This window comes from Peromyscus californicus, unplaced genomic scaffold, assembly GCF_007827085.1.
Source record: "Peromyscus californicus insignis strain IS unplaced genomic scaffold, ASM782708v3 Scaffold_13__1_contigs__length_99412109, whole genome shotgun sequence".
In the NCBI taxonomy this organism is placed as follows: Eukaryota; Metazoa; Chordata; class Mammalia; order Rodentia; family Cricetidae; genus Peromyscus; species Peromyscus californicus.
The window spans coordinates 2120163-2133252 of record NW_026294424.1 but is presented as its reverse complement, the minus strand read 5'-3'; the positions used below and the strand labels follow the sequence as shown (position 1 = coordinate 2133252).

General features: G+C 49.3%; 1 protein-coding gene across 4 annotated transcripts in view; it reads right to left on the bottom strand.

The window, feature by feature from the left end:
• Window positions 1-13090, bottom strand: part of LOC128109054 (TBC1 domain family member 14) — a 178050-nt gene that overhangs the window by 100117 nt on the left and 64843 nt on the right. For 2 of the 4 annotated variants that reach the window (XM_052736088.1, XM_052736089.1), the window contains 2 exons: window positions 12498-12595; window positions 8457-10734 (listed from right to left, as the gene is read on the bottom strand). The exons of 1 other annotated variant lie outside the window; for it this stretch is intronic. In XM_052736088.1, the coding sequence (XP_052592048.1) occupies window positions 10555-10734; window positions 12498-12595 (278 nt within the window). In that variant the 3' untranslated portion in view covers window positions 8457-10554. Of the gene's footprint in view, window positions 1-8456; window positions 10735-12497; window positions 12596-13090 lie in introns of those variants that run through there. One more of the 4 variants, XM_052736090.1, reaches the window with a different exon arrangement.

Here is a 13090-nt window from a genome sequence, read left to right as displayed (position 1 = left end):
CGACCCCTACCCCCGGCACTGACTCAATTAGAAATACCCACCAAATGACCACAACCTCCTCTTCCTTTAAATTCCAAAAGCAGGTGGCCAGGCAGTGGTGGCACACGCCTTTAATCCTGGGCAGAGGCAGGCCATCTCTGAGTTCAAGATCAGCCTGGTCTATAAAGAGACTTCCAAGACAGCCAAGGGCTACACAGAGAAACCCTGGCTCAAAAAACAAAACCTCCAAAACAGGGGAAGATGTGTACCCAAAAGCCATAGCTAGGGTACCAAGCCCAGCCTTCTGGCTTTCTCCCAGGATGTCCCTTTCCTGTCCTCCAGCCTGTACTAGCTGTCCCCGACTCCAATGGACAGCCTCTGTATTGTGTCTCCTTGCCTCCACCCGTGGAAAGAGTAAAATAAGATAATGGACGATCTCTTCCTTTAGCTATGAAGTCTCACTTCCAGACACCCCAAGCCCAGGGGGGTTAGCCCTCTTGAGATCCAAGCATCACCCAATAAACAGAAACTAACCTTACCTTAAAGGGGACCAGAGAAAGTAGACCTAATGTCAAACACATCCTGGCCTGGGTGCAGTAAGGTAAGAGAAAGAGCCACTTACCTGGCCTCCTCGGGGCCCTAAAAACAAGAGAAGAGGCCGACAGCCCCCGGACTGGCACTGTCTGGAACCTCCCAGCTGGTTCCTGGGTTACTGATTAATGCCAGCTTCTGCTGTTCAGCCTGCAGCTGTCACATCCACCCCAGGAGGAGAGAAACACACTGAGGCTCCCTCCTAACACCCTCTCTCATCCCTCAGTCCAGCTTCCAGAAAGAGCCGTTGTCAACACACGTGCCAACTGGATACTGCTCAGCCTCCCACGGCAGTGATTACTGAAGGGCCTGGCTCTCCTCTGCAGGACCCGGAGACACCTGAAAGCCATTGGCTTGGCTTCCCACTTCCCACCAGCAGGTGTTAGCACTGCTCTATTAAATAGGCTGTTGTGACACAGAGGTCACCACCTTGTACAAGGTCATATAGCCAGAGGGGCAGAATCATGCTGAGTCCAGGGCCAACTTGTGGGACCTTCACAGATGACAGGACCCTTCCTGTTAGGAAAGAAGCATAGGACAAGGGTCATCCCAAGGCCCAGGCCCTCCTGTTCACAAGCTGGTTCTTTTCAGGGCTGACATAATACCTCAGTGGGTAAAAGTGCTTGCTGCCAAGCCAGACAACCCATGCTTTTATCACCATCCCATCTTCTGATGCCTCACGTTGGAGATTGGAGGACTCAGCATATGAATTTCGAGGGAGGAACACAGATGGAAAAGTTATCGATAAAAATGAAATTGCTTTGTCAATACTAAAGAAATCAAGTCAGGAGGTTGTGAACGAGGGCACCTTACCTGCAGTGTCTTGGAAGAACTATATTACTCAGTTAGCCAGGCAAGCCTCAGTCCACAGGAAGCACAGTGCAGAGTGGACCCACAGCGGTCCATCCACCCCGAGACACCCGTTGGCATTTCATTTCTACCTTCCCAGGCCCCTCCTGGCCTCAGTGTCTTTGAATCTCCCTTAGATGCTGTCTGTGCATGGTCCCCATGGCAGTGACCGGCTAGCTCAGGCCCACGAGATTCTTTGGGGAGTCTACCCATTACTTAAGGTGGCACATTCACAGCTAGTGGGGGGAGCGATGGGAGGACCTACATGTAGAGCTGAGGCAGAGGAGTGAGGTCAGATTTGCATGATGGTCCCATCCTCCCATGCAGGTAATGGCGAGGACCAGCTTCCACCTGCCCAGAGCTCTGAAGGGGCAGCATCAATGGACTCACCTGGGACAGGATGACCTATATTAAACACATCACTATTTCGCATCTGCACAGGAAGGAGGGTACCTGCCCTGAAAAATGCTCCAGAATACCATGGCAAGGAAAAGGTTTCAAAGGAAGGAAGTCTCTTGGTCTTTTTGTCTCTCTACCTCTGATTACAGTTGTAATACGTTAAAATGCGTCCCCGGACACATTATAATGGAGAACCTCAACAGCACTTATGGTAGAGAGCAGGGAGCTCATGCCCCATGCCATGGAACAAGCTCTGCTCACCTCTGGAGGTTACACATTTTTACTTTGCCTGAACTCTTCTAGAGCACGTCTCAAGAGTTACCAGTCCACAGGAAATGCCTCTGCTTCTCTCACACAATCCTGAAGTAGGACGGCTTTCCTAAGCACAATCCCAACACTGTCAGCATACCTAAGGACATGGGACAATCCTCTGCATCTTCTGAGATCCCGGTCACTCTTCTCTTCCCTCCTGCTGCTCCTCCTCCTTAGCCTTTTCCTTCTCCTCTTCTTTTTTATTCTTTTTGTGGTACTGTAGAATAGGCCCGAACCCTTTTTATTATTTTTAATTATGTGTATGTGTGTGTTTTTGTGCATGTGAGTGCAGGTGCCCTCAGGAAGCCAGAGGGGTCAGATATCCTGCAGCTGGAGTTACAGATGATTATGAGCCACCTGCTGTGGGAGATGAGAACTGAACTTGGGTCCTCTGGAAGAACAGCAAGTACTCTTGATCACTAAGCCATCCCAGTATTTTTGGGCCAAATAATATGGCCCCAATATTTTTTATTTTTAAGACTCTGTTCCCCTAAGTTGCCCAAGCAGGTTTAAACATGGCAGCCTCTTGCCACTCAGCTTTCAGTTGTCTCTCCCTCTCTCTCTCTCCCCCTCTTTCCCTCTCTGGAGACAGGGTCTGTGTCTGTTACTTTTCTATTGCTGCTGTAAAACACCATGACCAGAAGCAATTTAGGGAAGAGTTCGGCTTATGGTTCTAGGAATCCATAATGGCAGGAGGTTGGGGGTGGGGGTGGGGAGCCACAGAAGCAGGCGGCTGGAGCAGAAAACTGAGAGATTGCCTCTCAACCACTCGGGAAGCAAACAGAGCAAAGTGGAAGCGTAGAGAGGCTGTAAACTCCTGAAGCGAACCCCTCAGGACCTGTGAAGGCAGGAGCTGTGCAGGGTGCAGCATGCTGGCCCCTGCCTTGCCTGATGGACTGGGTAGCTAAGTCCTGTGGGCCTGAATGAGGGGTATACATTCTCCCCATGAATCCCCTCATATCCCCCATGAATGAGAGGGATACAACAGCGTCCCCCACCCCCAGCTGCTGCCTTCACAGGTCCTGGGGAATTGGCTAGTGTACAACAGAGAACCTGCTAGAACTTTTGTAGGCATTTTCTTCCTCCCTCGCCTGAGCTAAGATTCCCTACTCAACCTTGGAGGCCTGGGAGAGAATGCAAAGGCACTTCACCAGCTGGCCACTCCAACTCTTTTCTTGTTTCTTCCCCTCATTGAAGCTGGGAACGTGCAGACTCAAAGATTGGATTCTGAGAAATTCCCGACCTCAGGGAACCACACCGATGAGGCAATAGAGTGTGCTGCCAGCAGGTAAAAGCTGCAGGGGTGAGGTGGGAGGTGTTACCGAGATCAGCTCCAGAGTGTGCCCACTGCACCATTCCCATCTCATTGGCACCCCTGCTCTTCCCAGCGGTTGACACTCTACTTACTATCCTGCTGCAGGAAAACTTGGGGAGAGTAAACATGACCAGACCTGATGCATCAGGCAGCCCTGGGGTCTGAATGCACAAGGGAGTGATGGTTATCCTGGGTTTGCAGCTTGCTGTAGGATCTCATGGTGGTTTGGAACCACATGGTGACCACAAGGAAGCAGATCCCAAGTGCAGTCACAGATAGTGTCATCAGATGCTTACTAAGAAAGCCTGACTCAATTCACTCCATAAGCGCTTCCCCTCCACTAGCCCATCAGCCTGATGTTGTGGCAGCTCCAGGTTCTTCCAATATCATCTTCTCAGCAGAGGGAGGATACTCATTCGCCCATGAAGCCAGTCAGCACTGGCCTTTCTGCATTTTCTCAGCAAACAGGAGTCGTCCTGGGCTGCTGCCCTTGAGTTCACAGCCTGTGTTCTTCTGAAGGACAAGTCTGTGTCCACTGCACACAGCAAGGCTCTCTGAGATCTTAAGGGAGACCTACACCCTAGTTCCCTGCCAGCAATAGTGGGGTGCTTTTCAGCTTGGAGTTCTCTAGTGTGGGGTTACAGCCCTGTGCTTGAGTTGCTAATCAGCCACCTCAGCTCCCCATTCTCAGAACTTGAACAATGGTGGGCATACAAGTTGGATGTGCTTTGTGAAGCTAGTTCAGTAGGGCACTGGTGGGAACATGGGGTACAGGAAAGGAACACTGCTGGCCCCCTAGGATGAGGGAGTATAAGAAGGGAAAGAAGTGCTTGGGAGCCTACAGAACCCTGCCAAGGTGAGGAAAAGAAGCTTCTGCTGCAGCGGGCAGCAGCTAGTACGGCAGGGCTCTTCCCATCATGACCATTCCAGGTGACAACAGGGCAGAAGAATGGCTGGAGCACCCCTATGACATGGGCTTCTGGTCTTTGGTTTGTCCTGAAGATCGATATCCTTGGTAGCTTTGGTAAGTGCCTTTCAACTAACCTTCAAGACAGTCTGGAAGGGGACATTGTCTCTATCTGTGACAGGGCCAGTAGGGATATAAGGCCTCCCCCATCCCTGGGGCTCCAAGTGTTACCTGGACTGTGGTACAGGTACCAGGCTGCACCACTCACTCCCCACAATAGCATGGTGTCCTGGGCTCCTCAGCCTGGCTCCACTGTGCACACTTGGTTCCTGTTGCCTTGACCCCTGCCTTCCAGCCCAGTCATTACTCAGAGTCAGGAACAACCAGAGGAGCCACTGTGTATGGCCTGTCAGGGCCTGAGTGGGCCAAATCATGCCTGCATGACTTCTGTAGGGCCTGACTCCTGTCAGCTCTGTGGGTTCCATAGAGACTGAGGGCATAGCTCTTCTGGTGGTTTGGAGTTACAGACCTCGGAAGTACCCTTGAACAATTGTTACCGAAGAAAACAAGGCAGCGCAAGTGCCTATGGTTCTCTCCTGCTGCCCACTCATGTGGCAACTTGCCCTCTGCAGTTCTGTTGTTTCCCCTCAAGGAACCAGCAGCCCATCGGAAGAGCCCATTGGTACAGCTCTCTGGGACAGCGACATCTTGGTAACTTTCGTGTTTTACTGTGCAGGGTGGATGGATTGGTCTAAGTCTGACAAGAGACTACTACTAGACCTGTAGATACAACGCTGGGCCCACACGAACACGCAGCTTGGGGTGATGGAACCAGACTCTCGGGGGCAACATCCTTGCAAATAGGCAGGAGACACTTATGGGGATCAGAAAAGGGCTGCCTGCAGAAATTGGCCAATCCCCTCACACACTGCATGAACTGGGTCGAGGCAGTTTGGGCTTGTCAAATATACAGGAGTTGAGGAGTCCAGCTTTGAACTGACCAGGTACAAAACCTTGAGCAAGCACCTAGCAGCCTCATCATGCCTTAGTCTTCTTGGCCTGGAACACTGATCCCCAGCACTAGCTGGTACAATCACTGCCAGGGGAGCAGTCAGTGACTGCCAGCCTGACCATGTGGCAACTATTCTGAAAATGCTCAAGAGCCTGGAGTGCTAGGCAGTGCTGGGCCAGCAGGGCTTCCTGGTCGTGGTGCTTTCAACAGTGCCAACCTGGGCAGGCATCTGATGAGCAGCTTTCAAGGGCTGGGCCTTACTTTCTATTCTCAGACTCCTGGATAGAAGCAGGTTGCAGGGAGTTGTGATTGGCAACTTACCACATGTCTAGAACTCACCAGGTGATGCTTAAAGTGTCAGACAACAGCATTGGTGGCCACAGCAGTGGTTGGCTCTGTAGACAACAGAGGTGGAGGCCTTTATGCTCTCTGAACACTGGGCCAGGCTGGTCATACTCCTGAGGACAGGTGAAGGCTAACTGCTGCTCAGCACTGTCCCTGCGCTTGCGGGTAGAGCATCTGTGAAGTACCTGGGCTGACAGTCTACAGAGAACCCCACAGAAAGCAGAGCGGGTAGTCAGCACAGCCAGTGGGCACATCTGGGCTCAGGGCAAATCAACAGGGAAAGGAGCTTAGCCATGTCACAGGGTGTGCCTGCTGGACACCCAGAAGGCTATATCATGTTCTTAGTTCCCCACTGAGCACCTGGGGCACTCCTGAGGAAGACACGGTTTCGATGACTCTAAGCTTGGCCAGAGCTACAGTCCAGAGAAGGCAGTTAAGTAGGAACCCTTCCCACACAAGCCCAGGAAGGAAACAGGCGATGGAGTTGTTTGGTTCACTACCCAAAGACATCCACAGAGGCATCACTGCAAAGCCAGGGGCTTTGTGAATTGTGTCAGGGTGGCTGAGGAGGAGCTGTGAAAACAGAAGCTGAATCCTTACTCAGAGGTAGAGGCAGGATGATCAGGAGCTAAGAAGTTCAAGATCAGTGTGGGCTACAGGAGACCCTGCCAAAGATCAAAAGAAACAAAAAGGGAATATTCTCTATCAGTCAGTGAGGAACCTGTTCAATCTTCAGTGGGTCACCCTGTGAAGAGTTTCAGCTCTGACTGCAGACAAGCAGGGATTCTCAAGTTGCAGGGCAGGCTAGACAGTCTGTAGCATTACTGTGCTCACATGGGCACACAGACCTGGAGACAGGTATCTACAGGAACATGCTTAATCACAGTGAGTTTTCCTTCATACTTTTTCAGACACTTCTTGTTTACTGTCATCGTGTATACATGTACGTGTCGGTGGCCACGTCAGAGGAGCATTCCTGGTGGCAACTGACTTCAGGGCGTCAGCCACCAGGAAGCAAAACTCGAATGGGTGAATCTCGGATAGGCAAGGCCAGGAGGGCTTCAGCCCCACAATGTCTCTCGCTACTGCTGTGCCTTTACATGTTTGCTGCTGCCATTATTCTCTGGTATCTGGCATGGTGTGAATGGGCATGGGGAGAATTCTACTGCCTTGAATGTAGTGTGATTATCTCAATGGAAATATCCCATTCTACTGGGCATTTTTACCTATGGATTATTGTGAAGATGACTTCCTCTTAAGCTGTACTATTTAACTGACTAAATGATTTTATACAATAATAGTGTTAGTTTAAATAGGATTTTGATGATTGAGGGTCTTTAATAAATACAGTAAGGGACTATGATAGAGGTTAGCTTAGTGGGAAAACTAATTTAGGTAAAAGCAAGATGTGGCACTGCCCACCCCCCACCCCAACGAAACAGGAGCTGTGGAGGATAAAAATTTAGCCGGGCGGTGGTGGCGCACGCCTTTAATCCCAGCACTCAGGAGGCAGAGCCAGGCGAATCTCTGTGAGTTTGAGGCCAGCCTGGTCTACAAAGCGAGATCCAGGAAAGGCGCAAAGCTTAGAAACCCTGTCTCAAAAAAGCAAAAAAAAAAAAAAAAAAAAAAAAAAAAAAAAAAAAAAATTAAAACAAGGAAGTGTCACACGGCTAGTTTCTCTTAAGGAGCTGTATAGACTGTGGCTTAGGCTAATGATTAAGAAAAACAATTGAGTCCCAGTAGCCCAGCTAGCTCAACTTCTTTTAATCTTAATATTGAGAGATGTGTTCACAGGTTTCAGAGTGCATCATAGCTGAAACAAAGCTTTAAATATGACTTAAGGTTAGATTGAGATGTTTTTGTTAATGAAACCATCAAGTTTAAAAAGGCACATAGTTGAGCGAGGGACTCATTAAGGTCAGGGAACAAGAACAATGACAGCCTGGCCATTGCTGGCTGACATACCTTCCTTACTAGGGTGGGTTGGGGATCAAGGGTGATGATTAATTCCTTGTACCCATTTCTGCCCTCAGCTTCCTAATATAAAAGAAACTGCTGATGAGTGGGTATGCACCCTGAGGATTTAAAATAGAGATGACTGTTTTTCATATATAAAAGTTTAGGTTTGTGATTTTTTTTAAGATTCTTTAGAAAGACCTTAAGAGTGTGTGTGTTTTTCCCTTTTTCCGCAGGCCCCAGAAAGTGAAGTTTCACTCCATTAGATACGAAAGTCAAGTCATTAGCCCACTGACTCCATGGCTCTCCTTCAATTCCTGAGCTGCTAGAGGCTGGCCCTCACAGCAGTGGCATGTATTACTGTGTATACACACGTGTGTGACTGCAGTACATGGCATACATTCAGACAGCAGCGGACAACTTTGTAGGGTTGTTCGTCCTTTCCACCTTTCTGTGGAGTCAGGTTTGCACAGTCAGCAGCACCTTCCCCACTGAGCCATCCTGCTGACTTCTGTGTCCCATGAACACAGTCCACACTAACATGAAGACTTGTCTAACGGGGGGGGGGGGGGGGGGGCAGGGCCACCCCAAACTGCTGGGGATGTGGGTCAGCTGGCTGCCCAGCTGGCTGCCCAGCAGCCGTACCTACTTTCTTTCCCAGCTCTGGGGAGTTGCTCTGGGAGAATAACTGCTCTCAGGAGGAAGAGTTCTTTCTGGTTTTCTCTTCCTCTCAGTTAGGAAGAGGCTTCCTTTTCACTTAAAATATTGCTATGATAAATAAAAACAACAAACATTTTTGAAATTTTTATTTGGTGTTAACTCCACAAGAAAAAAAACAAACAAAACAAAACAAAAAAATCAGTTACTCTGGTGTACGTGAAATCAGAACAATACAACCACGGAAAAAAAATCTCAGCCCAGGAATGGAGCTGATACTTCAGTGCTACGGATATGCAACGCGCTTCATACCACAGTGCGTTTCAGCGTTTGCCAACTTTTTTTAATGCTTTTTTGTGATCATCCATTCATGAAACTAAAACCACACTTCAATTTTGGGCCAAAGCCTCTGAGCTTCAGCCACTTAACTACAGAAAGGAACCAAATACAGAATCTATTCATCCCTTTGCCTTTTATGACCCACCGCATCCCCTGTGGGGGGGCCTCTCCCCACAGCTGAGGAGGTAGGTGTCTTTGCCACCTGGAGCCCTTTCCTGGCGAACACTGGCTGTCCAGGTCATCCAAGTTCACGGTTGAGTATGAAATATTTGGTCATAGCAACAATTTCTAGGGTAATTGTGACTGCATTGATTTTAGGAATTTATAACTTTCAATCCTTTTTGCCTTTGATGATGATAGGTTATATTTCAGTGCAGATGTTAATCAAATTTTAGGAAGCTCCAGAAGAAAAAAAAATACATAAAACTTATCTGATGTCTGTAAATAAATAAGAGCAACATGAAACCTTCCACATGCACACACGCACACACAAGCACTGTAAAGTGTCGGAAGATGTGCTGTATGAAAACAAACCCTAAGGTGGTAAGATGCCCCCAGCCAGCAACCAGGCTCCCCATGGTGAGGATGCACAGAACTGCAGTGACTGCACAGCCTCCACAGTATTTACTGTGTTCCTGAGAAACAGGCAAAAACTCAAGTACTCCCAGCAAGGCCTCAGGGACAGCCACCCACGTGCCCAGTGCTGCCCCACTTACTGGTGAGGCCCGCTTGGCTACTTCTGAGCTCTCAGCCATTCCCGATGTTCTGGACAAGGTGTTTTACTATACAACAAGTTGGTTAAGAGAGAAAACTGATTTGGGATGTTCAGCTTTGCACACTGGCCCTCCCAGCGCCGGTGGCAGTGCTGCTCTAAGAGAGCTCAGAGGGTGAAGAGCACGCCTAGACGCAGCTGTGCGAGGTGTGCCTCCTCCTGCTTCACCAAGCCACATGAGGCGACGATCAGAACAGCAATCACACAGGTATGTGGGAAAGTCCTCTACCCACCCCAGCCCACCACAAGCAGAACTTGCCCAGAACATTCTCTCAAACACAAAATGAGATACAAGCTATACTACATCACAGCCACAAGAACAGCTAGCTGCAGCAGCCAAAGATTTCTTTGGGGTAATGAGGTGGCCTCACTACATGTCAAATGTTTTTAAGTTCATTTGGAGACATCAGTTCAATGTTGTCACCAGAAAATAATTTGTAGGTAAGGTCCTCAACTATGTGCGAGAGGCAGCTCAGAGAACCCCATGCACTACAGTAGCAGAACTTAACCCATCCACCCCATGCCTCAAATCCTTGGCTTCTTCAGCTAGCAAGAAAGTCACAAGCCACAGTATCTTCCATGGTACTTTAGGGGAATCCTAAGAGAGAGCACAGTATTCTGTAAGTCTCTAAAGCACACCCTTGTGTTCCTACAGCAATGTCCATGAGATCTTCTGAATGAGCCTGCAGATGAGTCACCATGCTTCCCTCCTCCTTCAGCAAGGCCCCAACCCACTGCAGGGGAGGACTGATCTCCTGGCTCAGAGAACAGAGCTAGAGTCTCTGGACGGTGCTGACAAGGTGGTGGCGACACTGCCGCCAGAGGGAGGCCTGCAGCTGCGATGCAGAAGCGGGACGCGCTAGGACAAGCACATGCACACCCATTCCTCACTGGACAGCACAGTCTAGTCTACTTCAGAGAGCAAGAACTTAACAGCTTAGAAACAAATCTTCAACAGGACAGCCGTCCTCAACGCTAAAATAAGCAAGAAGAGAAAGGTAATCACTGGTGTGGATCAGTTAATTGAAGAAGAAACCTAAGTTGCTGCTTTAGACTAACAGGCCTCACAGAAGGCAATTTCCCATCACAGCATTTTCAATGACTGGTACTACTCTGCAGGGTCAGAGATGTGTTCGGGAGAAGAGCTCCTCTGTGCTGGGGCCCACCCACTCTCCGCCGGCTTCGGAGCCTGTGTCACCCGGGTCAGAGCTGGCGCTGGAACACATCTTCCTGTGGAGGCCATTTGGTTTTGTCTCACAACCTCTCTCGCCTGTGCATCTTGCTTCATAAACAGAAGACACCTACAATTCAAGAAACAATTTTCAATACACTAAAAATCAGACACACACACACACACACACACCCCTTCCGACCCAAGGGCTGATTCTATTCATAGACAGAGATGAAGTAGCAATCACTGATATGTCCTATGGAGAGCAACAAAGATGTGAAGTCACACTGTCTGAGAGGAAGCCTCTTCTCCCTTGTCCTTGAAGGGTCCAATTCTAATTCTGCATGTCTAGTCACAGGAATATTGTGGCCATATTAGGGTAGGCCCACAAAGGGCCTCCTTAACTCTCAACAGGTCTTTGAGTACCTGGCTCAGGACAGCCCATGAAGCTTCACATAGGCTCCCGTGGAAAGAGAGACCTGGTCATGCCCATGGGGCTCACAGTTCCAGCAGACAAGCAAACCAAAGGACACAGCTTCAGATTGTAGACACGAGGATAACTGGGAAGGGCATTCTGGACAGAGTGCTCCAGAAGGTGGCACTCCTGAGCAAAGGCTGGTGCTCTGCATTGCAGTTTTAGCACTACCTAGCATGGTATAGAGCATCTTTTTGTTGTGTTCACAAGAAGGCTGGCATCTGGGGACCCTAGGATACTAGATGCCAATGGTAGCCTTTTCACCAGTTACAGCAACTAGCAACACTTCCCAGCCCATCACAACATCCACCACCAGCGCCACCCCATCATAGTCCCTGCATTTGAGCCACAGGCAGAAGCACAGAAAAGCCACGTGAGAGCAAAGCACACAGGCTTCCAGGCGTGGAGGAGGCTGGATTTCTTCCAACTGCACAGGCTAGGAGCATGAGCCCTACAGCCAGACTGTAAGGACAGGCGGCCCATGTCGGTGTTTCATCTCCAGATGCCTCCATTTTCTACTCTGCAAATGGGTAGGCCAAGAATACTTAGTGCACAGGGGTGTTTGTGAGGTCACTGTCTCACTGAATGGAGATGATTATCAAGGACAAGCGGAAGCAAGGACAAAAAAGGCTGTGGCCATTGCTGAGGAGTGGCAGAATGGTGTGGAGGAAAGGGGTGGATGGAAAGTGGAGGTGAGGTGCATTAACAGGCTGGTAGACACACTGCGTGTAGAGGTGAGAGGAAGAGACAGGTAGAGACAGGTGGTGGGACAGCCATTCCCTGAGGGTGGAAGGCTATGGGGAGGCCTTGCATGTAGGCTGGGAAACATTAACACAACCTGATAGGTCAGCAGAATCAGCACCACATGGTGCTTTGGAGAATTCTTACAGAGCTTGAGCTAACTCTGACAACTCTGAGGAGAAAATAAGTTTCCTTCAATTCATTGGTCAAGCTGCCTCACGATGGAAGGCCTGAGACTGAGCTAAAAGCAGGTCAAGGTCTTGAATGTGCCTTCATGGTGCTCACTGGCTTGTGGGAGAGACAGAAGGGTCTGGGATGGCGGGACTCCATCCAGAGAGTGCACAGGAGCACGGGAAGGGCAAGGTCTGTCCCACACAAGTTAGAAAAGCACACTGGAAGGAGGAAAATGCTGCCCCAGGATTGAACGAGGAGCAACAGGCTTAGCACAGCATTAAACTCCCTTGTACCAGCAGCGTAGGGAAAGCTGGAGGGATATCAGGGGCTCTCCATGAAGGTCTGGCAAATGGTTGGGGGTGGGGAATATGGTGAGGCAGACCCAAAGGAAAGGCCAAGAGGAGAAAGGCAACACCCATAGATCTGGGGAATTTGGGCCAGGATGGGTCACAGGACTCCCAAGTTTGTGACTAGAGTGGTAGGGAGGAGGACAGTCCACTTACCCTATTAAAATCTAACAGACGCTCTTCACGATTGGGTGTCTCTTTAGCATCTGGATATTCTTCTATACCATTCTCTCCCTTGGCATTTGTATAACATTCTTAATCATTTTGAATGGAGAAGGGAAAAGAGGGAAAGGGGGAAATTCAATTAAGACAGTTATGAAACACACATCCTTGTTTCACCTCACTGAAAAGCTAGGCCTCCCCACCCTCTGGAGGTTTAAGTTGTCATCAAAAGTACAGTCAGTCAGGAGGAGTATATGAGAAATCACTGATGCCAACTGAAAACTTTCAGCCACGAGTGAGTAATGAATAATAATAAAACCCATCCAGCATAAGCATATTCTACTGTAAAACATTCTCTCAACAATTCAACACACAGACCCATAATGTGATGGCCCTGGGAACACAGGAAAAAGACCAACCAGTGAGGCTTGCGCTCTCAAGAATGAATGTCAAAGAGGAGGGAGACAGATGATGTACCACAGATATGCTCATGGAACAGGAGCAGGGGTTCCAAACAGGGGCAGCCCAGTGAGAAAGCAAAGCAGGTAAACAGCTGGCCTGTTAGAACTCAACACCACGCCCACCAG